This window comes from Pelophylax lessonae, assembly GCF_965119305.1.
Source record: "Pelophylax lessonae genome assembly, chromosome: 10".
NCBI lineage: Eukaryota > Metazoa > Chordata > Amphibia > Anura > Ranidae > Pelophylax > Pelophylax lessonae.
The window spans coordinates 185,163,909-185,190,742 of NC_138777.1; the positions used below are offsets into that span (position 1 = coordinate 185,163,909).

Genomic DNA, 26,834 nt, shown 5'->3' on the forward strand with positions numbered 1-26,834 from the left:
TCCAATATATTCAATTTTTGTCATATATTTAGGCCAAAATGTATTTAGCTACATGTCTTTGACAAAAAAATTCTCAATGAGCGTATTTTTAACCGCTTTAAGACCGGAAGATTTTACCCCATTCCTGACCAGGCCATATTTTGCGATTCGGCACTGCATTACTTTAATGTACAATTGAGCGGTCATGCGACGCTGTACCCAAATTAAATTTATGTTTCCTCACAAACAGAGCTTTCTTTTGGTGGTATTTGATCACCTGTGTGATTTTTACTTTTTGCGCTATAAACAAAAAAGAGGGACAATTTTGAAAAAATAATAATATTTTTCACATTTTTTTTATATGAAATTCCCCAAAAAAATGTAAAAATCAAAATTTTTCAACATTTTAGGCCAATTTTTTTTCTGCTACATATTTTTGGTAAAAAAATCGCAATAATCATATTTTGATTGGTTTGCGCAAAAGTTATCGCAGCTACTAACTATGGGAAAGATTTATGTCATTTATGTCATTTTTATTGTTTTTTTTTTTAACGAGTAATGGTGGCGATCTGCAATTTTTTTTGCGGGACATTGCGGCGGACAGATCGGACCCTTGACTGACATTTTTGACACTTTTGGGGGGACCAGTGACATTACTACAGTAATCAGTGCTATAAATATGCACTGTTACTGTAATAATGACACTGGCAGGGAAGGGGTTAACTTTATTGGTGATCAAGGGGTTAAATATATGCCTGGTGCTTACTGACGTGTGTGGGGGGAGGGGACTGTGTGACACAGGCACAGATCACAGGTTCAGCTATGCTGAATCCTGTAATCTGTCCCTGCCTGTCACATAGGAGATCCGCCCGCTTTGTTTACACAAGCGGGTGGATCTCCTCACTCGATCCCCGACGATCAGGGAAGAGCGGCGGTGATCATCGCCTCTCCTCCCCTGGCCCGACTCCCGCTGTGTCTGAATACAGAGGGAGCGAGTCTCTGGCGGCGCGCGCGCGCCGCCCAAAAGGGGGAGGCGTCCAGCGACGTAGGTCTACGTCGCTGGACGGAATCGAGCCACTTTGCCGCAGTATGCTCCATGTGAGCGGTCGGCAAGTGGTTAATTATTTTTTTTTTTAAAACAAGACTTTACAGTCACTTCAATTCATTAATTAACCACTAACCCTAAGGCTCTATTTACACCGATTTAAAATCACCGCAACACGAGGGACACATTTGTGATGCTATTACTTCCTAATGGCTCCCCAATCACGGCACGATTTTTCTGAGATTTGTTGCGTGGTAAATGCAATGAGATTCCTTTGGGCAACAGCGGCTAAATCGCAGTGCGATTGGGGTGTCATTAGAAGGGTGCCTCCCGCATTTTGTAGCGATTTGAAACTGCAGGCAGAATTGCCGCGATTACGCCAGTGATCAGGTGTAAATGGAGCCTAACCCTGGTGTTTATGTATTTATTTGTTAGGGTTATAAATAAATACATATAAAATATAAATACAGTAAACACCAGCAGATGATGAAGTGGATGAAAAAACTGAAAAGTATAGCAAAACATGATAAAACAGAATATATGTTTCACTATTGGCCAAGAAAAAAATTCCAAAACTCAAAAACGCTTAAAGTACGCTGTATAAAAACACACAAAGTGTCCAAAAACACGGCATTCAGGTGTGAATGCAGCCTTTGCGTATTTCTGTGGATGGGCTGACAGGCGTTTGCTGACAACTTCAGCCACTCAGCCTGTAAAAAGCAGTGACAGGCTACCAGGAGGCGGAGCTGTCCGCATGTCAGATGGGTCAGATGTCTGTCCCAAGACTCATCTGTGTGTGTCATGAGTTGGACATCTGTCACTAACCGCTGGATGTGCACATATGAAGATTGGCGGACAGGTGCTCTTCTTTTCAGCCACAGCAGTACTCTGTTTTTCACACTGTCTGTGCTTGTTCATCCGTGTCACAGACGTCTAATAGTTCCTGAAGTGGAAGTATAAGCTAAATATACAGCAAGTCTTAATAAAAACATTGCCTCCCCCATCCTCCAACCTATTCTGCATACCGTTTAAAAACAAATCTGTTAAAATATCTTTTCTTTTATCTGTTTTAGTATGGTTACATGATCCAGAAGCAATAGTTTCCTTGTGTCAGCGAGCAGCTGCTGCAGCAGAGGGAGCGCCATTAACCACTTCTGGACCGGAAAGGATTTGCCCCCTTAATGACCAGGGCCATTTTTTTGCAATTCGGCACTGCATTAATATAACAGACAATTGCGCGATCGTGCAACGCCGTGCCTAAATAAAATTGATGTCCTTTTTTTCCCCACAAATAGAGCTTTCTTTTGTTGGTATTTGATCACCTCTGCGTTTTTTATTTTTTACAAAAATAGAGCGACAATTCTGAAAAAAAAAACAATATTTTTCACTTTCTGCTATATAACATTCCCCAAATAAAAATAAAAAATTTTTTTTGTTTAACATTTTAGGCCAATTTGTATTCTGCTACAATTTTTTGGTAAAAAAAAAATCTCAATAAGCGTATTTTGATTGGTTTGCGTCTACTAACTACAGGAAAGATTTAGGTCATTTTTATTGTTTTTTTTTTTTAATAGTAATGGCGGTGATCTGCAATTTTTAGCAGGGCTGCAACATTGTAGCGGACAGATTGGACCCCTAACTGACATTTTTTATACTTTTGGGGGGACCAGTGACATTACTACAGTAATCAGTGCTAAAAATATGCACTGTTACTGTAATAATGACACTGGCAGGGAAGGGGTTAACATAGTGGGTGATCAAGGGGTTAAATGTGTACCTAGGGGAGTGTTTCTAACTGTATGGGGGTTGGTCTTTTGAAATGATCACAGAGATCTGTGATCCTAAATAGAAGGATCACAGGGGCTCTGTGATCATTCCAGAGAGAAGAACGGTCAGCTGTGTTTACAATAGCTGACCGTCCTTCTCTCTCAGTGGGGATCGATTGCAGGTGGCAGACGGCAATAGGAGCCGCCTGCTCTGTGCATTGGAGTCCCTGCTGCCGAGTGGGGGCTGGAGCGCGTCGCCAGCGGTGTGCGCTCGCCCCCTAGCTGCAGGAGCGTGACCGACTTAGAGCTACGTCGGTTCGCGCAGGAGGGGCTGCCTGCCGCAGTAAAACTACAGCGGGCGGTCCGGAAGTATTTAACAGAGGGCAATAGAACCGGTGACATCATGACTCTAGGAATTCAACCCAATTCTTGAGGGGAAGGACTTTAATGTGTATTACATCACCTTTGGGTTCTGCTGCGGCGGCTGGGAAAAAAATTTATAGAGTGTGATCTGCACTCCATTAGTGTCAATGGAGAGCAGCTGAGATATCAGGGGTACTTTGATGTCTCATTAAAGAGAACCTGTCACAAAAATAGTATAACATAGGGTATTTTTAGTCCCCTATGTAATATATCCAGTATATATATATATATATATATATATATATATATATATATATATATATATATATACAGTATCTCACAAAAGTGAGTACACCCCTCACATTTATGTAAATATTTTATTATATCTTTTCATGTGACAACACTGAAGAAATGACACTTTGCTACAATGTAAAGTAGTGAGTGTACAGCTTGTATAACAGTGTAAATTTGCTGTCCATTCAAAATAACTCAACACAGCCGTTATTGTCTAAACGGCTGGCAACAAAAGAGAGTACACCCCTAAGTGAAAATGTAAAAATTGGGCTCAATTAGCCATTTTCCCTCCCCGGTGTCATGTGACTCATTAGTGTTACAAGGTCTCAGGTGTGAATGGGGAGCAGGTGTGTTAATGTTGGTGTTATCGCTCTCACTCTCTCATACTGGTCACTGGAAGTTCAACATGGCACCTCATGGCAAAGAACTGTCTAGGATCTGAAAAAATAATTGTTGCTCTACATAAAGATGGACTAGGCTATAGGAAGACTGCCAAAACCCTGAAACTGAGCTGCAGCATGGTGGCCAAGACCATACAGCGGTTTAACAGGACAGGTTCCTCTCAGAACAGACCTCGCCATGGTCGACCAAAGAAGTTGAGTGCACGTGCTCAGCTTGATATCCAGAGGTTGTCTTTGGGAAATAGATGTGTGAGTGCTCCCAGTATTGCTGCAGAGGTTCAAGGGGTGGGGGGTCAGCCTGTCAGTGCTCAGACCATACTAAGCATCAAATTGGTCTGCATGGCTGTCGTCCCAGAAGGAAGCCTCTTCTAAATATGATGCACAAGAAAGCCTGCAAACAGTTTGCTGAGTACAAGCAGACTAAGGGCATGGATTACTGGAACCATGCCATGTGGTTTGATGAGGCCAAGTTAACCTTTTTTGATTCAGATGATGTCAAGCATGTATGGCGGCAACCAGGTGAGGAGTACAAGACAAAGTGTGTCTTGCCTACAGTCAAGCATGGTGGTGGGAGTGTCATGGTCTGGGGCTGCATAAGTCCTGCCACCACTGGAGATCTAAAGTTCATTGAGGGAATCATGAATGCCAACATGTACTGTGACATACTGAAGCAGAGCACGATCCCCTCCCTTCAGAGACTGGGCCGCAGGGCAGTATTCCAACACGATAACAACCCCAAACACACCTCCAAGATGACCACTGCCTTGCTAAAGAAGCTGAGGGTAAAGGTGATGGACAGGCCAAGCATGTCTCCAGACCTAAGCCCTATTGAGCATCTGTGGGGCATCCTGAAACGGAAGGTGGAGGAGCGCAAGGTCTCTAACATCCACCAGCTCTGTGATGTCATCATGGAGGAGTAGAAGAGGACTCCAGTGAAAACCTGTGAAGCTCTGGTGAACTCCATGCCCAAGAGGGTTAAGGCAGTGCTGGAAAATAATGATGGCCACACAAAATATTGACACTTTGGGCCCAATTCGGACATTTCACCTAGGGGGGTACTCACTTTTGTTGCCAGTGGTTTAGACATTAATGGCTGTGTGTTGAGTTAATTTGAGGGGACAGGCAATTTACACTGTTAGGGTCCTTTCACACCTGTCCGTTGCACCAACTGTTCTGCTCAGCGGGGGATCAATCTGCCGATCCCCAATGAGTAGGCGGATGACAGCTACGTCTCCGCTCTGTCTGCGGAGACGGAGCTGTCAGATCCCTGCTGTCCTCTATGGGGGAATTGGATGATTCCCCCATAGATCGATTCCATCCGATCCGATCCAACGGAAAAATAGCAAAATAGGGTTTTCACCCGTCCGGATTTGACGTACAGGATCGGATCGGATGGCAGCGGGTGTCAGCGGAGATGTCTCCGCTGACATCCGCTGCCCCATAGGGATGCATGGGGCATCCGATCAGGTCCGCCTGAAAAACTGACAGGCAGATCTGATTGGACAGTATGTGTGAAAGGGGCCTTAAACAAGCTGTACACTCACTACTTTACATTGTAGCAAAGTGTCATTTCTTCAGTGTTGTCACATGAAAAGATATAATAAAATATTTACAAAAATGTGAGGGGTGTAATACTGTGTGTATATATATATATATATATATATATATATATATATATATATATATACAGTATATTAGGGTTTCCACCTCATCCTTTTAAACCAGGACACACATTAATTACAGGTTCTGAGGCTGATTAAGGTGGTAATTAAACTCACTTAGTGCCTCATCTGCATTAGGCCCCTTTCCCACAGGCGGTGCGCCCGACGGACTCCGTTTTGCTCAGCGGGAATCGATCCACCGATCCCCACTGAGCAGGCAGATGACAGCTTAGTCTCCGCTTACTTTGCAGAGATGGAGCTGTCAGAGCCCCGCTCTCCTTTATAGGAGATCGGAAGAAAATGGTCCTCTTGTCCGTTTTCATCCGGTCCTATCCGATCCTCCGGACGGATGGACAATAGGGCTTTCATCCGTCCGGATTTCATGGACAGGATCGTATGGGATAGCAGCGGGTGTCAGCGAAGATGTCTCCGCTGACATCCGCTGCTCCATAGGAGTGCATGGAGCATCCGATCAGGTTCGCCTGAAAAACTGACAGGTGGACCGGATCGGAAAGCCCGTGTGAAAGGGACCTTAAACTATATTAGCCTCAGAATCTGTGTAATTAATATGTGTACTGTTGTCCTGGTTTAAATGGATGAGGTGGCAACCCTAATTATATATATATATATATATATACACACACTCCCAGAAGGGGAGAAAGCTATAGGGTCAGTATCCAGGTGCTGGGCTACAATAACATGGAGAAGTAGACAGTACTCTTTTTTGCTTCCCTCTCTACTATGATATTATTGTTATGCTGCACTAACCTCCTCCGGCCAGCAATAGGAGAGTGAAAGCCAAGCAATCCCACGGACGTCTATGCAGAGTACTGAGAATGGTGGAAGTTGTAGTTTAAGATGGAAACGATATAGGGCTCAGGGGTAGACTGGCGACTTTTCGGACCAGGGAGTGAGTACAAACTAGAGGCCTATGGTGCAGCGACTTGACCCCCCTCTTCCTGTCCTCACCTTGACCCTCATTCCAGGCTGAATCCCTGCTCCAGGTATTCTCTGGCTGAATCTGGGCAGGGGGCAGTTGGGGGGAGCTGGGAAAGCTCGGTTGGGGCTGGCAGGGGGAGGAGAGTCTTCAGTGGGTCATGGAACCGGCCACTGCTCAGACACAGTTTACACCATCCATACTGGGGGGTCCTGAGTTCTGTCCTTTTCTTCAACTCGCACTCAGTAGGTCAGCGGTGGAGACATTTTACTTCTCTTCACCAGGAATCCTTTAGGCATGTCTGTGGCAGAAGCGGTGCAGCCTTTTTACAGGGCATCAGAGCGGCCCAGGGGGCAATTGCCCCCCTGCCCCCTGGCCCAGTCCTCCCCTGATAGGGCTGCACTATAATGGTGACACTACATATTCAAATGTGCACTGTGCAGTAAGAAGAGAGGATTTGTTTAAAAATGACTGAAATAATTATTTTGCTTGGCACTGAGGGAGTTAGGGGGAGAGCACCTCTGTCAGGATATTTGCCAGTGAGCGGGAGATCATACCAGCAGAGATCCGAGCCTGAGACTGGGAGTAGGGACACTGGCAGCAGCACATCACGGCTCACATCACAGCACCTGCACCACTGCAGTAGGGAGACTGGAGAATCCAATCACACTCTGCTTTCCACTGCTGATCACTGGAGACTTTCAAGGAGAGATCAAGAGTGCCCCTTTCTACAGTGAAGGGTCACTGCAGCATCACAGGGACTAGTGAGAGGGCCAATAGCACATTGCTGATACTGCTAGCAGGGACTGAGCCACTGAGAGCAGGACACCAAGTGTACCCAATCCCTACAGCACCCATACTGCACTCTACACCACACTTATTCCAAACCTAGACTGCACCTATACCAACCTTATACCACAATATACCAAACTTTTACTGCATTTGAACCACATCTACCTTGCATCTGTGCCGAGACTATACCATGCCTATACTGTACCTATACCACATGCAGGTTAACTGGGACTATTGTCAGGGCAGTCTTTAACACAGGGCAAAAGGGGCAGCTGCCCTGGCCCAGTCATTGTTTTGGGGCCCAAAGCAGCTCCCCCTTGAGCCCACACTGGCCACAAATAGTTGATAAGTGGATTTCGGAGAGCCCAAAAAAATGTTTGCCCAGGGTCCAATCAATATTAAAGACGGCCCTGACTATCGTTAGGTGTAAATGATGCTCTTAAAGGGCCCCAATGATAGCCAGCAGAAGGACATCTTAAAGGACTGCCCCTCCTGTAATAATTATTCTGCAAGCCCCCTTTGTTCCCCTGCACCCTCTGCTACCATCCTCCTTTTCTTTTGGACAGTGCATACCCAATTTGTCTAAGAATAGCATAGTTGCCATAAATGTGCTCTAACATGTATAGTTCCAGCACTCAGTAAGGATTTGAATGACTTTTACAAGGACCAAATTGTAATGGCTAGACAGCTGAGACAGAGCATCTCCAAGACTGCAGCTCTTGCAAGATTTTTGCTTCCTGCAATGGTCAGGACCCACCAAAGGTGGTCCAAGGAAGGATAACCAGTGACAGGGTCATGAGTAGCCAAGGCTCATTGATGCACGTGGGAAGCGAAGGCTGGCCCATATAGTCCAAGCCAAAAGAAGAGCTACTGGTGCTCAAATTGTTCAAAAAGGTAATGCTGGTTCTGATAGAAAGGTGTCAGAACACACAGTGCATTGCAGTTTTTTGGCTTGTGGGCTGCGTAGCTGCAGACAGGTCAGGAAGCCTACAATGGGCACGTGAGCATCAAAACTGGACCACAGAGCAATGGAAGAAGGTGGCCTGGTCTGATGAATTCAAGAATGGTTTGAGGAACACAACGAGTTTTAGGTGTTAACTTGGCCTCCAAATTCTCCAGATCCTAATCCAATCGAGCATCTTTGGTATGTGCTGGAAAAACAAGTCTGATCCATGGAGGCCCCACCTCACAACATACTTAACCTCCTAAGGACCGCCCGCCACAGTTATACTGCGGCAGGACGGCTCTGTACCATGAAACGACGTGTAGCACTACTCCCTTGGGAGCTGCTGGTGACGGGTTCCCCTGGGTTACCCATAGCAACAGTACAATAGTTCAGCGACTTCAAAGTGCCTGGCTCAGTCAAGAAACAGTCTAGGAGTTTTGGTTTTTGTGTTTTTTATTGAGAACTTGGATAGGAGAAGGGAATGAGTGGGATACTGCAACTTGAATAAACTATGCACAATTTGCTGGGACGTTAGATATAATTGAGTGCTGCAAGGCTGCTGCTTCACCTTATCACTAGCAATGAAGTAGTAATTAATGAACCGCTTTAGAAAAGCTGTACTGTACTGCAGAACACTCTTCAGGGCCTTTTGTGGCACCCCATTTGTTCCTATTCTTCAGGGCTTTCTACATGGCATCCCCTTTACTGTAATACTCTCCGTGTGAGCTAGCTCCTTGATCCCCTGACTTCACTGGAGTGGTCCCCCTTCCTGGGCCAGACCCTTTGGCTGGTCCCTCAGTACTCCTGGACACTGTTTTTCCCAAGAGACTCTGCCAGCAGCTCCACCATCAGTTACATCGGATCCCGTGCAAATATCCGGTGTAACTGACGGTGGAGCTGCTGGCAGAGTCTCTTGGGAAAAACAGTGTCCATGAGTACTGAGGGACTTACCAAAGGGTCTGGCCCAGGAAGGGGGACCACTCCAGTGAAGTCAGGGGGAAACAGTTAAATTAATGGGGTTAGTTCTATTTTAAAGTGGAGTTCCACCCTATTTTTATACTTACCTCCATCTTCTCGCTCCGGGTCACCTGAAAAAGAAATGGATAATCGCATATTTTTTTTTTTTTTTACTTACCTCGTAGCGAAGAAAATATACTTACCTTACTTCCTTCTTCCTCCTTCCTCGGCCGCGGCCCGTCGTCACTTCCTGGCTCTGCAATGATTCCTGGGAGCTGGACGTCATAGCTCCCAGGAATCATTGCGCCTGCACCGGCCCCGACGTCAGTTCCGGGTCGCGCGCGTCATCCCCTTCTAAACAGCTTCTGGGCATGCCCAGAAGCTGTGGAGGGATGACGCGCGCGACCCAGAAGTGACGTCGGGGCCGGCGCAGAGCATCGTGGGACCAAAGAAGGCGGAAGAAGACGCCGAAGAGGACGCGCTGGCTTCAAGCTGCCCACATCTGAGATGGCAGCGCTGGACAAGACGTTTGCAAGGTAAGTATTTGTCCTAACAGGTAAGTGCAACCCGGGACAGATCAGAGGCTAGCCATTGTGGAATGCACTAGCCCTGACTGTCCCGGGGGTATTAAAAAAAAAAAATCCAGGGTGGAACTCCGCTTTAAGTGAAGGGGTTTCACATGACTTTGGTTATGGTTTGTTTTGTTGAACTAAATTGAGTGTGATTTAAGCCAGTAATACATGGAACGAAATTTGGCTACCGATTGACTTCTGTACAACCAACCTGTCAGATAAATTGCGCTCAGTTAGCACCACCAGCTAAAGCTGAAAGCACTGATCAGTGTATTCCAACGGCGGGGAGGTCTCTCCGCTGTCAGAATACAATAACGCAGCTAGAGTGATTCCCCCATCCACAGTAAATGTGTTGATGGGGGAATAAGGTCAGTTTTTTTCATTAAACACACTGGTTGAATGAAAAAAAAAAACATTATAATCTATGGGCTGCTTCTTTAGATTTGAAGTTTGTTTTGAAATTGTTGTAATTTTGTAAAGAGAGTAATTTTTTATTTTATTTTTTTATAAGGATCATATATCTATATGTTTTCTAAAGATCATATTATATGTATACATTTTCTAAAGATCACATGTTAAGTGAGCTATGTGCTATTGCAGTCCATGCCTCCACCTATTACTCCTATATGAGGGAGGATTGCAGTTCCAGTTCTCTCTCCCAGGCCATTATTGCATAATCCAGTTTATGTTTTTTAATGGGAGAAAGGAGTGTGTGTTTAGTGGTTTTCCTGGAATTCATCTTTAATGCGCAGAAACAGTTGTGCACCCTTTGGAATATTAGATATACAAATTCAAACATTTTGATGAGAACATGACTGAATTAATTCATAGGTGCACTTTTAATTTTATGTCAAATCTCATATGTACGTATCTCAGCTTCTTTGCATGAAGTAATCACACTGATTTCGGTACCTTTGACATTTTATTGTTATGTTTTTTGACATAACAACTAACTTAAGTGTTTACATACAGCAGATAAAAATCACAGAAATGGCACATTGATTGTTTGATTGATTCTAGAGCAGGCTATCGGAATTTAGGGAATAATTGCACATGTTAATCACTTTGTAGAGAAAAGACAAACTCTTTTTTGGGTAAGAATAAAAAATATCTCTTAAGAACTGTCTGGCCTGTGACACCCTAAAAACGTAACCCCCACTTTACAGTAATTCCATGCTCTCAACCACACAGCTTCCCTACTGATCAGTGAGGCGGTCCATTGCATTAAAAGAACAATAGGAACATTTTAACATTCAGTTTTCACTGATCATAACCTTTGTTTACAGTGTAACTACACACATTTTACCTCAACCTCATAGTGAAGCTCCATATCTAGGTCTAGTTAAAGCCTGTTTGTAGCCAACATTTTTGGGGTTGGGTGGGCATTTCCAAATTTTGGTCATGTTTTTTTTTTGTCTGCAACCCCATTCAGGAGATTTTTCTTCACTTCCTGTCCCTGTGACACGCAAACAAGAAATGGACAGTGACGTTGACAATGGGACAGGAAAGCTCAGACAGCAATGAAATCATTGTCAAAACCTCTAACATATTCTCACTCCTCCCCAATAGGGTCACAGATTGCAATTAAAAATAGGGGGGGGGGGGCACTGACACAAATAAAAAAAATGTGGAATTGGGTTTATAAATAGTGTTGAGCGAACACGGACTGTATTATTCGTGTTCGTACCGAATAATTGGATTTTTTGTACCCGAACACGGACACGGACACTTTACTGTATGTTCGGGTAAAAATCCGTGTTCGGTCGTTTTATTTCCGGGTTTTGCATGCTTTGGCGCTCTTTTCATGGCGGGCTTTCAACAGCCAATCAACAATCGTTTAACTGGTGTGCCTTAAGCCATCCCAGCCATGCCTGCAAATGTCTCAGTAGCTGTGATTGGCCGTCTGAAGCATGTGACCAAGTCTTTATAAGTTCGAGGCAGCCGCAGCGGCGTCATTATGCTGCTTAGATTCAGGGACAGAGCACACATCAACGTGCTGGCTGCTGATTAGGGAAAGATAGGCAGGAAAAAACCATTTGTGTCCGGATAGAATTGAGGGACAGGTCGGAGTGTTTAGGCAGGGCGAGTTGTAGGCATTTTAGGGATAGAGTCTGCTGAATTATATAGGGTCAGTGTCTTCTACAAACTACAATCGATATTGCTGTGTGGGGGGTGGGGTGAATCTGCACTCAATCCTGATCTACGATCTCTTCTCAATCCTGTTAGGGACAGAGTCTGCTGAATTTTAGGGAAACTGTGTTCTACAAACTACAATCGATATTGCTGTGTGGTGTGGGATTGGAGATAGGCAGGTGTCAGTGATCCACATCCATTTTTCTGTGTGTGAGCTGCAGTGAACACAATCTTTTTGGGCTGCAGTGAACACAATCTTTTTGGGCTGCAGTGAACACAATCTTTTTGGGCTGCAGTGAACACAATCTTTTTGGGCTGCAGTGAACACAATCTTTTTGGGCTGCAGTGAACACAATCTTTTTGGGGTGCAGTGAACAAAATCTTTTTGGGGTGCAGTGAACACAATCCTTTTTGGTGTGCAGTGAACACAATCTTTGTGGGGTGCAGTGAACAAAATCCTTTGTGGGGTGCAGTGAACACAATCTTTTTGGGGTGCAGTGAACAAAATCCTTTTTGGGGTGCAGTGAACAACATCCTTTTTGGGGTGCAGTGAACACAATCTTTTTGGGGTGCAGTGAACAAAATCCTTTGTGGGGTGCAGTGAACACAATCTTTTTGGGGTGCAGTGAACACAATCTTTTTGGGGTGGAGTGAACAACATCCTTTTTGGGGTGCAGTGAACAAAATCCTTTTTGGGGTGCAGTGAACAAAATCATTTTTGGGGTGCAGTGAACACAATCTTTTTGGGGTGCAGTGAACACAATCTTTGTGGGGTGCAGTGAACACAATCTTTTTGGGGTGGAGTGAACAACATCCTTTTTGGGGTGCAGTGAACAACATCCTTTTTGGGGTGCAGTGAACACAATCTTTTTGGGGTGCAGTGAACACAATCTTTGTGGGGTACAGTGAACAGAATCTTTGTGGGGTGCAGTGAACACAATCTTTGGGGGGTACAGTGAACACAATCTTTGTGAGGTGCAGTGAACACAATCTTTGTGGGGTGCAGTGAACACAATCATTGTGGGGTGCAGTGAACTCAATCTTTGTGGGGTACAGTGAACACAATCTCATACTGAAGGTTTGAGGGTGCTGCCTGTTCCATACTCCCCCTACTCCTCATCTAGCCTTTTAGGGGTACAAACAATAGTAATTGGGGCCTAGTGTGGTTGTGTACGTGTGATATACATACACTTTTTTGGGATCATATTTTCTATTCCGCTATTTAATCAAAAACCTTTGGGGATCAGTTAAATTGGGGGATAGTCTGTGTTGGTACGTGTGAGAGAGATCCACCTTTCCAAGTTGTTGGGGTTCATCTCATACTTCTGAAGGTTTGAGGGTGCTGCCTGTTCCATACTCCCCCTACTCCTAGCCTTTTAGGGGTACAAACAATAGTAATTGGGGCCTAGTGTGGTTGTGTACGTGTGATATACATACACTTTTTTGGGATCATATTTTCTATTCCGCTATTTAATCAAAAACCTTTTGGGGATCAGTTAAATTGGGGGATAGTCTGTGTTGGTACGTGTGAGAGAGATCCACCTTTCCAAGTTGTTGGGGTTCATCTCATACTTCTGAAGGTTTGAGGGTGCTGCCTGTTCCATACTCCCCCTACTCCTAGCCTTTTAGGGGTACAAACAATAGTAATTGGGGCCTAGTGTGGTTGTGTACGTGTGATATACATACACTTTTTTGGGATCATATTTTCTATTCCGCTATTTAATCAAAAACCTTTGGGGATCAGTTAAATTGGGGGATAGTCTGTGTTGGTACGTGTGAGAGAGATCCACCTTTCCAAGTTGTTGGGGTTCATCTCATACTTCTGAAGGTTTGAGGGTGCTGCCTGTTCCATACTCCCCCTACTCCTAGCCTTTTAGGGGTACAAACAATAGTAATTGGGGCCTAGTGTGGTTGCGTACGTGTGATATACATACACTTTTTTGGGATCATATTTTCTATTCCGCTATTTAATCAAAAACCTTTGGGGATCAGTTAAATTGGGGGATAGTCTGTGTTGGTACGTGTGAGAGAGATCCACCTTTCCAAGTTGTTGAGGTTCATCTCATACTTCTGAAGGTTTGAGGGTGCTGCCTGTTCCATACTCCCCCTACTCCTAGCCTTTTAGGGGTACAAACAATAGTAATTGGGGCCTAGTGTGGTTGTGTACGTGTGATATACATACACTTTTTTGGGATCATATTTTCTATTCCGCTATTTAATCAAAAACCTTTGGGGATCAGTTAAATTGGGGGATAGTCTGTGTTGGTACGTGTGAGAGAGATCCACCTTTCCAAGTTGTTGGGGTTCATCTCATACTTCTGAAGGTTTGAGGGTGCTGCCTGTTCCATACTCCCCCTACTCCTAGCCTTTTAGGGGTACAAACAATAGTAATTGGGGCCTAGTGTGGTTGTGTACGTGTGATATACATACACTTTTTTGGGATCATATTTTCTATTCCGCTATTTATTCAAAAACCTTTGGGGATCAGTTAAATTGGGGGATAGTCTGTGTTGGTACGTGTGAGAGAGATCCACCTTTCCAAGTTGTTGGGGTTCATCTCATACTTCTGAAGGTTTGAGGGTGCTGCCTGTTCCATACTCCCCCTACTCCTAGCCTTTTAGGGGTACAAACAATAGTAATTGGGGCCTAGTGTGGTTGTGTACGTGTGATATACATACACTTTTTTGGGATCATATTTTCTATTCCGCTATTTAATCAAAAACCTTTGGGGATCAGTTAAATTGGGGGATAGTCTGTGTTGGTACGTGTGAGAGAGATCCACCTTTCCAAGTTGTTGGGGTTCATCTCATACTTCTGAAGGTTTGAGGGTGCTGCCTGTTCCATACTCCCCCTACTCCTAGCCTTTTAGGGGTACAAACAATAGTAATTGGGGCCTAGTGTGGTTGTGTACGTGTGATATACATACACTTTTTTGGGATCATATTTTCTATTCCGCTATTTAATCAAAAACCTTTGGGGATCAGTTAAATTGGGGGATAGTCTGTGTTGGTACGTGTGAGAGAGATCCACCTTTCCAAGTTGTTGGGGTTCATCTCATACTTCTGAAGGTTTGAGGGTGCTGCCTGTTCCATACTCCCCCTACTCCTAGCCTTTTAGGGGTACAAACAATAGTAATTGGGGCCTAGTGTGGTTGTGTACGTGTGATATACATACACTTTTTTGGGATCATATTTTCTATTCCGCTATTTAATCAAAAACCTTTGGGGATCAGTTAAATTGGGGGATAGTCTGTGTTGGTACGTGTGAGAGAGATCCACCTTTCCAAGTTGTTGGGGTTCATCTCATACTTCTGAAGGTTTGAGGGTGCTGCCTGTTCCATACCCCCCCTACTCCTCATCTAGCCTTTTAGGGGTACAAACAATAGTAATTGGGGCCTAGTGTGGTTGTGTACGTGCGAGATACATACACTTTTTTTGATCATATTTCCTATTCCGCTATTCAATAAAAACCTTTGAGGATCAATTGAATTGCGGGATAGTCTGTGTCGGTACGTGTGAGAGAGATCCACCTTTCCAAGTTGTTGGGGTTCATCTCATACTTCTGAAGGTTTGAGGGTGCTGCCTGTTCCATACCCCCCCTACTCCTCATCTAGCCTTTTAGGGGTACAAACAATAGTAATTGGGGCCTAGTGTGGTTGTGTACGTGCGAGATACATACACTTTTTTTGATCATATTTCCTATTCCGCTATTCAATAAAAACCTTTGAGGATCAATTGAATTGCGGGATAGTCTGTGTCGGTACGTGTGAGAGAGATCCACCTTTCCAAGTTGTTGGGGTTCATCTCATACTTCTGAAGGTTTGAGGGTGCTGCCTGTTCCATACTCCCCCTACTCCTCATCTAGCCTTTTAGGGGTACAAACAATAGTAATTGGGGCCTAGTGTGGTTGTGTACGTGTGATATACATACACTTTTTTTGGATCATATTTTCTATTCCGCTATTTAATCAAAAACCTTTGGGGATCAGTTAAATTGGGGGATAGTCTGTGTTGGTACGTGTGAGAGAGATCCACCTTTCCAAGTTGTTGGGGTTCATCTCATACTTCTGAAGGTTTGAGGGTGCTGCCTGTTCCATACTCCCCCTACTCCTCATCTAGCCTTTTAGGGGTACAAACAATAGTAATTGGGGCCCAGTGTGGTTGTGTACGTGTGATATACATACACTTTTTTGGGATCATATTTTCTATTCCGCTATTTAAGCAAAAACCTTTGGGGATCAGTTAAATTGGGGGATAGTCTGTGTCGGTACGTGTGAGAGAGATCCACCTTTCCAAGTTGTTGGGGTTCATCTCATACTTCTGAAGGTTTGAGGGTGCTGCCTGTTCCATACCCCCCCCTACTCCTCATCTAGCCTTTTAGGGGTACAAACAATAGTAATTGGGGCCTAGTGTGGTTGTGTACGTGCGAGATACATACACTTTTTTTGATCATATTTCCTATTCCGCTATTCAATAAAAACCTTTGAGGATCAATTGAATTGCGGGATAGTCTGTGTCGGTACGTGTGAGAGAGATCCACCTTTCCAAGTTGTTGGGGTTCATCTCATACTTCTGAAGGTTTGAGGGTGCTGCCTGTTCCATACCCCCCCTACTCCTCATCTAGCCTTTTAGGGGTACAAACAATAGTAATTGGGGCCCAGTGTGGTTGTGTACGTGTGATATACATACACTTTTTTTGGATCATATTTTCTATTCCGCTATTTAATTTAACTGGGCCTCCATGCGAGACCTGTGTGCCTTGTTGCGCTGTTTTGAGTACTCCACCAACATGGCCAGTGGCAATGACGCCGTTCTCAGCTTAACTATCCCACTTCTATGCCTCCTTGAAAAAACAATTCGGGCGATGATGGAAGAGGATGTGGCACAGGATGAGGAGGAGGAGGAGGATGAAGAGGTAACATTTCCAAGGCTTTCAGGGCAGTAATTCGCAAGGGGCTCCGAGGGTGGGTTCCTGCACACGCAAACGCCAGGGACGCAATTGTCCAGCAGGGGCACAGTTCTGGAGGATGAGGAGGATGAGGAGGAGGAGGAACTGGAGGAGGAGATGGAACCATGTTCACAGCAGGGTGGTACCCAGGCCAGCTCATGGCCATCACTGGTGCGTGGCTGGGGGGATACAGAGGACACGGACGATACACCTCCCACAGAGGACAGCCTTTCGTTGCCTCTGGGCAGCCTGGCACACATGAGCGATTACATGCTGCAGTGTCTCCACAACGACCGCCGAGTTGCCCACATTCTAACTTGTGCTGATTACTGGGTGGCCACGCTGCTGGATCCCCGTTACAAGGACAACATACCGTCCTTAATTCACTCACTGGAGCGCGATCGCAAGATGCGCGAGTACAAGCGCACGCTGGTAGACGCCATGCTGCTGGCATTCCCATCTGACAGCGGGGCCACAGTGGAAGCACAAGGCAGAGGAGGAGGAGGAGGAGGTCGCCAACGCAACCAGGGCACCGCCAGCACCTCAGAAGGCAGGGTTAGCATGGCCGAAATGTGGAAAAGCTTTGTCAGCACGCCACAACAAACAGCAGCACCAGCAGCTCAGATGGAACGTCTTAGCAGGAGGCAGCATTTTACCAACATGGTGGAGCAGTATGTGTGCACACGCCTACATGTATGTCTGCCCCCTTCAACTTCTGGGTCTCCAAATTGGGCACATGGCCTGAGCTTGCCCTTTACGCCTTGGAGGTGCTGGCGTGCCCTGCAGCCAGTGTATTATCTGAACGGGTATTTAGCACGGCTGGGGGCGTTATAACAGACAAGCGCAGCCGCCTGTCCAGAGACAATGTGGACAAGCTCACGTTCATTAAAATGAACCAGGCATGGATCCCACGGGACTTTTCCGTACCTTATGCAGAATAGCAATGGATACCGACCTTACCCACCCATTGTTCCATTTTTGCTCTTTCTCACTCTTTTGGGGTGTACCCTCATTTAAAATTTTTGAAAAGAAGCAGTGTTGGCTACCTCGTCCTCCTCCTCAGGGCCAGATTAATGTAGGGGCTATTGGAGCTGCAGCTCCAGGCCCCTACCTTTTATATAGGCCCCGGGTTGGCCATATTCACTGTTACCGCTCTTCTGTCACTTGTAAACACAGAAGTCTGGCTTCTATGCTCGCTTCCCCAGGCAGCACCCTCAGAACCTCCCCACACAGCGTGAAGGCCGGACAAGGAGGGACAGTTGGCGATGCATGGATGTGTTTATGGGCTTCAGAGACAGCATCCCATGTTGAATTAGGCATGCATGGCTGCACCCTTCCTCCTCTGGGTGCATGGCAAGGCACGGCCCTTAAGGCCCTTCAAAATCCTCAGCACCAAGCCCATGATGCTGTTAATCCGGCCCTGGTCCTCCTCCACCGCCGCTTCCACCTACACCGCCCATAGGTGTGCGCAGCCTATTGCATTAAGGTGTGCACCCCAAAGTTGAAATACACATGCATGTGTTTGCCAGCAGGGAGAGTAATGTATCGGGGCCATGTACCTGTAGGCAAGGAGAAATAGAGCAGAGCAGGTCCCAGGGAGATCTTTCCCATCTCCTCACTGGCAATGCTATGTGCCCTAGGTGATTAGGGTGTGCCCAGGCACACCCAGCACACCCTGTGCGCACGCCTATGTCACCGCCACATCCACCACCACCTCAACCTCCCTCCTACTCCATATGGGCCTCGTCCTTCAGAGATGAAGAAGAACATTGTTTTATTTTTCTGTTTTTTTTTGTTGTTTTAAGTTATTTCCCTATCCACATTTGTTTGCAGAGCACTTGCCATGCTCTTAATTACGTTTTGCTGCCATTTGCAGCACTCTAGCCCTTTCCTTTGGTGTTTTAGAGCCATTTTAGTGCCTTAAAGTTCGGGTCCCCATTGACTTCAATGGGGTTCGGTGTCCGGGAAAAGTTCGGTAAAAGTCCGGGACACGGACCCGGACTTTTTTTTAAAGTTCGGCCGAACCCGTCGAACACGGACATCTAGGTGTTCGCTCAACCCTATTTATAAATCAATAATAAATCTTATTCGTTGAAAAGTATAGTAATATTTCAGTGGTGCTTTTTCCTGAGTTGTGCTGATTACTTGAAGTGGAACTACAGACACTCTCCATCCAATCTGACAGAGCTTGAGCTATTTTCCAAAGAAGAATGGGAAAAAATGTCACTCTCTAGATGTGCAAAACAAGGTCCATAAAGACATGGATGAGCGAGTTTGGGGTGGAGGAACACCTTTGGGATGAATTAGAGCGCAGACTGCAAGTCAGGCCTACTCAGCCAACATCAGTGCCTGATCTCTTAAATGCGCTTCTAGAAGAATGATCAAACAGTTCCATAGACACACTCCTAAATCTTGTGGACAGCCTTCCCAAAAGAGTTGAAGCTGTTATATCTGCAAAGAGTGGGCCAACTCAATATTGAACCCTACGGACAAAAGGCCCGTACACACGATAAGAAAATCGAAAGTAAAATTTTGAAATCTACTTCCAGGAAGGTTTATCATAGAGTTTGGAAGGCATACATTACTTGGTGTGAGTCTTGGGAGGGGTTTCTCTCCATTCCTTTTCTGTGTCTCGCCTGTTGGAGTTTCTACAGCTGGGTGTAGATCAATGTTTGGCTCTGGACACCATCAAGGGCCATATTTCCACTTCGGCTATATTTTTCCAAAGGCCGTTGGCGGCAAAGTCCTTGCTTCACACTTTTGTGCAGGGAGTTTGCTATCTGGCTCCTCCGGTGCGATCCCTGGTGCCTCTGTGGGATCTCAATTTGGTACTGTCGGTGCTTTGAAAATATTTGAGAACTTCCTCTGCTCACTCTGTCACAGAAGGTGGCCTTCTTAGTCCCTATTACTTCTGCACGTAGGGTGTCTGAGTTGGCTGCATTGTCCTGTCAGTCGCCTTACCTGGTGATTCATAGGGACAAAGCGGTGTTGCGGTGTCAGGCGTTCCTTCCTTAGGTTGTCTTGGGGTTTCATTTGAATGAAGATATTGTGTTACTGTCCTTATGTCCTAAACCGAAACATCCTAAGGACATTGATTTACATTCCTTGGATGTGGTTAGGGTGATTTTGCAGGCTGCAGTTGCAGAGGCTTCCGCTTCTTGAGGGTTTTTTCCTGGAGGTGGAGGTGAGCTCCAGTTGTTCCTGGTTGAGCTCCTGTTTTTACCTGGTTGGCTATCTTTAGCCTTGTTGGGAATTCTACGTATTGCTGTGTTTTTCCCACCCCTCATGTTGACACTGCTTTGGGACATCCCAATGGTCTAGAAGACATGGAGCTGTGTCCGTCAGTGAACGAAAGAGAAAACTGGATTTTTGTCTTACCGTAAAATCTTTTTCTCGGAGGTTCACTGATGGACACAGCACCCGCCCCTCTGTTGGGTTTAGTTATGTGTTCTTCTGACACTGCTTGTTACAAACTGAAGTCCTATAGCAGGAAGTGAAAATATACCCTCTGGGACTGCCTCAGGGGTGTAACCAAAAAGGTTTCTTCCTAGTCCTTCTCCCGAAGAGAGAGCAGCATAAGCCAAATGGTCTAGAAAACATGGAGCTGTGTCTGTCAGTGAACCTCAGAGATTTTACAGTAAGACAAAAATCCAGTTATCAAACTCTTCAGATTAGGTTACACTTATCTTGTATCAGACAGTGGAACCTTTATAAAAACTGGTTACTATAAAGCAAAACAATATTAATAATAAACAAAACAGAATGCTAGAAATGGTGCCTAAAGATTTATCCAGTGTTAAAACATATAGAATACAATACATAAATTGGTGGGTATTTTTTTTTACATAGCAGTTTGGTCTATTTTATTGTCTCTGTATAGGTGGTCATTTTGAAGACCGTTACAATTTTTAAATTCAGAGGTCTATAAACAGAATGCTCATATTTCTGCATCTTCATCCATTTTTACTTGCTCTTCTTGGAATCTGGAGATAGTTTTGGTTCTTTTTACTGACAGTACATAGTAAGAACATTCTTCTGGTTTCCTCTGACCAGTAGGACAGGTGGTCTTAGGTCTTGGGACAGTGTTTCCAACCAGGCCATGTAGAGTGAACTGGGAGTTTTCCCCTTCCTGGCAATAGGCATTGTTCTGAAAAAGAGAAAAAAAACTGTAAATAGTACAGAATAGAATACTACCGTCACTATCTCTCATTGGCTAAGGAACATCTATGCATGTACATTTACACAAAGATCCATTAACAGCCACCTAAAAAGGCTATTTTAAATGATATGTGCACCCAGAATCACAATGGACTGCTGCAGTTGCTTTAGTAGGTTATCAAGATCTACCTTTAATGGAAAATTGTCTCATGTTTAACCATTTGTGTTCCTATCTGACCAGGTCTGCGATCGCAGTATGACCAACCTTGTTTGTTTTAAGCTTTTACCTTCATCTTCTGTTCTGACCATGGTTTATTGTTGATTCCAGATATCCTGTTGCTGCTTACGTAGCTTTTTCTGGGACCATAAGCTGCCTAAGATGCTTCTATTTTGTGACGTCACCGCGTTCAAAGAAGCAGCGGCCATCTTCTGGGTGTAACACCGATCCTCAGTGCAGACACAGATAAGCTGTTTTTTACTATATTCTTGTGAGTGTTTTGGGCTTAGTTGGCAAATAAATTTTTTGTTACAAAATACTACACTATGAGTATTCCTTCTGTTTTTGGGGATGATTTTTGATCCTTTTATCCTGAGCATCTGATATTGGAATTTCACTGGCCATCTGACTATCAGGCTGTACTATTCTATCCTGTGATCACTGAGTGGGAAGGAGGAGACCTGGAGTTTTGGTGGAATTTATGAGAGCTTTATATTATCAGCTGGACAGTAAGCGGCAGTGTGATTGGGGTCACTCTCCTGGTGGTGGTGGCATTTCATGACCAGTAAAGGAAAATTAACCGCGCTAGGTGATTAAAAGAAATAAAGCAGCAGCTTCAAGTGTGACAACACCAAAAGTAAATAAAATAAAAAACAACAAGCTGCGCTAAAGCCGTGAAACAGTGCTATGACAACACGTATATAACAGATGATGATATTAAAGAAAAAATTATATATAATAAAGTCCATAGAGTCTCTATTCAGATATACTCCACAACAGTAAATTCACAGGTTTCGCTAGATGTAGTGGGACCTCCACTAGTAGTGCAAACTGCTTACCAGAGTATAATGAATATTGTGCCCATTCAGGGGGTTTCACAACCGAGACCTCCAAAGGATATCGCTCCTATGGGACAGTGCTCCACTATATTCAGAAATCCTGGACCATTCAGTAGCCTCAGCCAGATATTGTTATATAAAACGCCAAATGGAATGAATTCATCAAGGGTCTCAGATGCTCCAGTAATCCAATATGAAGAAAACTCAATGGACCGCTAAAGTAATGGGTTCAAATCTCACAGTATGGGCATCAATCACCAGGTCACATGTATAAAAGTAAAAATATACCCCATAGCGTAAAACCGTATATTTTATTTAAAATCAATAGAGAAAAAAACTTACAAACATCAAAAGTGGAGAGCGTGTAGAATGATAATAAGCCGCCGGCCTGTCGGCTCTTCCGCCCGCCCTTGGTCTCACTCGGATGACGTCAGCACGCCGCGACCGACGTACTTTTCGTCAGAGATGACGTCATCTCCACTTTTGATGTTTGTAAGTTTTTTTCTCTATTGATTTTAAATAAAATATACGGTTTTACGCTATGGGGTATATTTTTACTTTTATACATGTGACCTGGTGATTGATGTCCATACTGTGAGATTTGAACCCATTACTTTGGAGGTCCATTGAGTTTTCTTCATATTGCATTGCTGGAGCATCTGAGACCCTTGATGAATTAATTCCATTTGGCGTTTTATATAACAATATCTGGCTGAGGCTACTGTATGGTCCAGGATTTCTGAATATAGTGGAGCACTGTCCCATAGGAGCGATATCCTTCGGAGGTCTCGGGTGTGAAACCCCCTGAATGGGCACAATATTCATTATACTCTGGTTAGCAGTTTGCACTACTAGTGGAGGTCCCACTACATCTAGCGAAACCTGTGAATTTACCGTTGTGAAATATATCTGAATAGAGACTCTATGGACTTTATTATATATAATGTTTTCTTTTAATATTATCATCTGTTATATACGTGTTGTCATAGCACTGTTTCACGGCTTTAGCGCAGCTTGTTTTATTTTATTTTATTTCATAAGACCAATCTGCTGGACCTCATCTGAATGGACTAATTTTGGACTGATAATTCATTTTATTCTGTTATAGCGCTGCATTTTCCTTTTTCTATTGTTTATATATGTTTTATCCTACACGTATGAAGCAGCTGTTTTCATTTTTAGATTGCTTGGCAATAATTGCTGATCTGAGCGCAACTTTTATTTGGGTTATATACACACTGAGGTTTATTTACTAAAGGCAAATATACTGTGCAATGCAAGTGTAGTTTGAAGTGCATTTCAAGTCTAGATCTGAGGGGAAGCTCTAAAATGAAGGGAAGCTCTGCTAATTTCTATCATCCAATTATGTGCAATCAAAAAGGTTTTTTTTTTTTGTTACTGTAAAATCCCTTTTTCTAAGTTCATTGACGGAAACAGCCGTTTCTTCTTTATCAATTACCAAACTGGGTTTTATAGCCCCATCTACAGGAGTTGGACACTAGGCAGAAAAAAAGACTCGGCACCTCCTATGAGTAGTTCTCTCTGGGCATAAAACCCCCTCTCTGCTATAGCCTCCAGTCAGTCACAAGTAGTGTCAAAGGAGAATTTCCATAGAGGGGCGGGTGCTGTGTCCATCAATTAACTCAGAAAGGGATCTTACGGTGAGTAAGAAAAAAATCCAGTTTTCTCTTACGTTCATTAACAGGCACAGCTGCTTCTTTTTTATTCATTACCAAACAGGGATTTCCCCAAACAGTGCCGCGACGAGGGGTGGGCAAACCAATGAATAGAAAGACAAAACCCCAAGCAAAATGCCAACACTCCAAATTACTCCAAGGGCTGCCTGCAATACCTTGCAGCCAAAACTAACGCCCGAGGATGCAAACACAGCAATTTTTATAAAACTTAGTACAGTGTGCACAGACAACCAGGTGTCACTCTCCAGACTTGAGAAAGACCTGCTGATGGAACGCCCAGGAGGCACTAACCGCCCTAAAGGAGAGCCCAATAACAGGGATGAGAGGCCCTTGCCCATTAATGGCATATGCCTGCACAATCAGCTGCATCAAACGGTAAATCTGAAAAGCAGCCGTCACTGAAAGGTACACAAGAATCTCGCAAACCATGCCCAAGGAGTGTAAGGCCACCTCCCTAAGACGTGCCGGCTAAAGACAAAGAGAAAAAAAATAACAATATCCTTCTTTAAGTGAAAATCCGACACTCTTTCGGCAAAAAGGAAGGGAAAAGTCAAAGCACCACCCTTGTTCGTATGCAAAATAAGAGAAGGAGGCTTACAAAGCCGACAAAACAGAATTTAAGGCCCATGGTGGCAAGAAAGAATGCACCGGACAAGCACCACATGACAAACCCCCCATATGAAAGTGTGGACCAAAGAGTGTGTGGCCAAAGGATGCTAAAGAAAACAGCCAGAGCATAGACTTGATCCTTGATAGGGCTCAAAGTAAGCTTCTGATCTACGTCACGTTGCAGTAGGGCCAACACCAAAAGGAGCGGGGATGGAACCCCAGGGCTTCCCACCAAACGATATAGGCTCTCCAGGTGCAATGATAAATCTTCTGTGAGGTGGACTTCAGAGCATTAAACCGAGGTGGGATCACCGAAGCAGACAACCCCCTGTCCTTCAGAACCTGGCTTTCAACAGCCACCCCATCAGAGCGACAGTAAAGCAGGATGGAACAACGGCCCCTGAGACAGCATGTTGTGGGACAAGGCTAGTCTGGAGCCACCAGGATGACCGGGAATCCTTTCGGCCTCTATCCTGCACAACAGCTGAGGTATGAGAAGGAGGGGTGGAAAGGCATTGATGATATTAAACAGATTCCACTGCGCCACTAACGCATCTGTTGCGCTAGTCAGAGGATCCAATGATCTCACCACGAACCTGGGAAACTTTCGATGGAGGCTGGATGCTGGGAGATCCATGTCTGATTTCCCCCAGTGAAGACAGAGCTGATGAAACACCTCCAGGTGTAGGGACCACTCGCCTCGATCCAGTATTTGAGGTAATCCGCTTGCCAGATTTTGACACCTGAAATATGCACTGCGGACAAAGCCAGAACAAACCTTTCTGCCCATCGCAAGATGCAAGACATTTCCAGCGCTGCCACTGCACTCCTTGAGCCTTCCCAATAATGGACATACACCACCGCGGTGGCGTTGTCCAACCGGATACTGGTTGGCAGGCAATTTAGACAATCTGTCCAATGACTCAGCGACAACCTGCTAGCATGAACCTCCAGGACATCGACGGGCTTCCTCCAGGGTCCAGAGACCTTGAGCTGAGTTTGATCTCAGGGCTCCTCCCCAGCATGACAGGCTGGCCTCCGTCATGACCACAGACCAGCGAAAGGGAAAGAAAGGACTTTCCATTCCCAAGGACCAGAGACTGCAACCACCGGAGGAGAGAGGCCCTGCACATACAGAACAGCCTCGAAGGCAGCCATCATAAGGCCTTAAACCTGCATTTAAATCACAGGGAGGGCCATCTGCAAGCCAAGAACTGCCGGACCGCAGATCGGCACTTCCAGAGTTTGTTATGTGAGAGGAGCACCTTGGCTTGCTCCAAATTGAGGATCAGCCCCAGATACTCCAAACGCTTGGATGGAGTCAACATAGACTTCCTGAAGATCAGGAGCCACCCAAAATTCTCGAGGGAAGGCATAGTGATCTCTACACTGTCCAACAGGGATGAACTAGTCCTTGCCTGCAGGAGCAAACTGGCACCAATCACAGCAAACCCCCGTTGTCTCAGGAAGGCCAGGACTGGGAAACAACCGGGGAGCAGAAGCCAGACTGAAGCGCAGCGCTACAAAACGATAATGTGCTTCCCCAACAGCAAACTGTTGAAGATACTGATGTCCTTCGTAGATGGATGCCCAGAAAAGCCCCCTGGAGAAGGGAGGCTACCATCGAGGAAACTAATTCCATCTTCTAGGCACTGTTCAAAGACACTCAGGGCCTTGAGATCTGGGATTGGGCGAACTCCGTCCGTTTTAGGGACTGATAGACTAGGAATAAAATCCTTGTAACCACTCTGACTCAGGCACTAGAACCACCACTCCTCAAGGAGCAATTCTGCACAGCCCCGTACAGAGCCAGCAGATGGTCCAGCAAAAGCCGTTGTTTAGAGGGAAAGAACTGGCGAAAATAAATGAATCCTATTTTGCAGTCTGAGAGAATGTTTGTGAACCCACGGGACGGGAATGAGGGAATTCCACGGGCCCGGAAGTCAGTGAAGGCAACCCTCCACCCTCATAGGGGTGGGGGCAACCTTCAATGCTGCTGAGGCTTAAAGGGCTTCTGGCCCAGGCATGTTTGGCGCCACACGTGTAAGGCCAGAAAGGTTTAGAGCCCTTTGTCGAGGGCCCAGGGGAACAAACAAAATCGTCTTGTGAGCTGAGAAGGTTGGACCAGCCTTCTCCCGCAGCTCCTTTCCCTTTCTGGTTTGGAGGAGGAAGGTACTCTTTCCGCCCATGAGGCTAACACCTCAACCCTGCAGTCCACAGGGTCCTAAAAGGAGAGAGAGAGTCTTCCACCAGGATGACTGTGGCCGTATTGAGCCGGGTGATTGGTGGATTTACCACCAGCGGAGTAGTCCACTTCTTTAGAAGGGCCTCCTCAAAGGGGTAGCACACCGCAAAGCACTTAGGAAGTACAAACAAGCGATTCGAACAACCCCAGGCTCCTAATACATTTTGTTGTCCAAATATGCGAGATAAGGCAAAACCTTAGCAGCCCAAGCTAGCTTGTGCGTACCAAAGAGTACAGGCACCACAGCAGACGTACCCGCAGATTTGGGCTCAGAACA

General features: G+C 45.2%; 1 protein-coding gene and 1 long non-coding RNA gene across 2 annotated transcripts in view; one reads left to right on the forward strand and one right to left on the reverse strand.

The window, feature by feature from the left end:
- The window catches only part of LOC309565261, a 643,481-nt gene that overhangs the window by 118,430 nt on the left and 498,217 nt on the right, over nt 1-26,834 (forward strand). The gene's annotated exons all lie outside the window — the stretch shown is intronic.
- The window catches only part of SLC12A3 (solute carrier family 12 member 3), an 84,244-nt gene continuing 78,131 nt past the window's right edge, over nt 20,722-26,834 (reverse strand). The window contains exon 26 of the mRNA XM_082270258.1: nt 20,722-20,939. Coding sequence (XP_082126384.1) covers nt 20,798-20,939 — 142 coding nt within the window. The 3' untranslated portion in view covers nt 20,722-20,797. The remainder of the gene's footprint in view (nt 20,940-26,834) is intronic.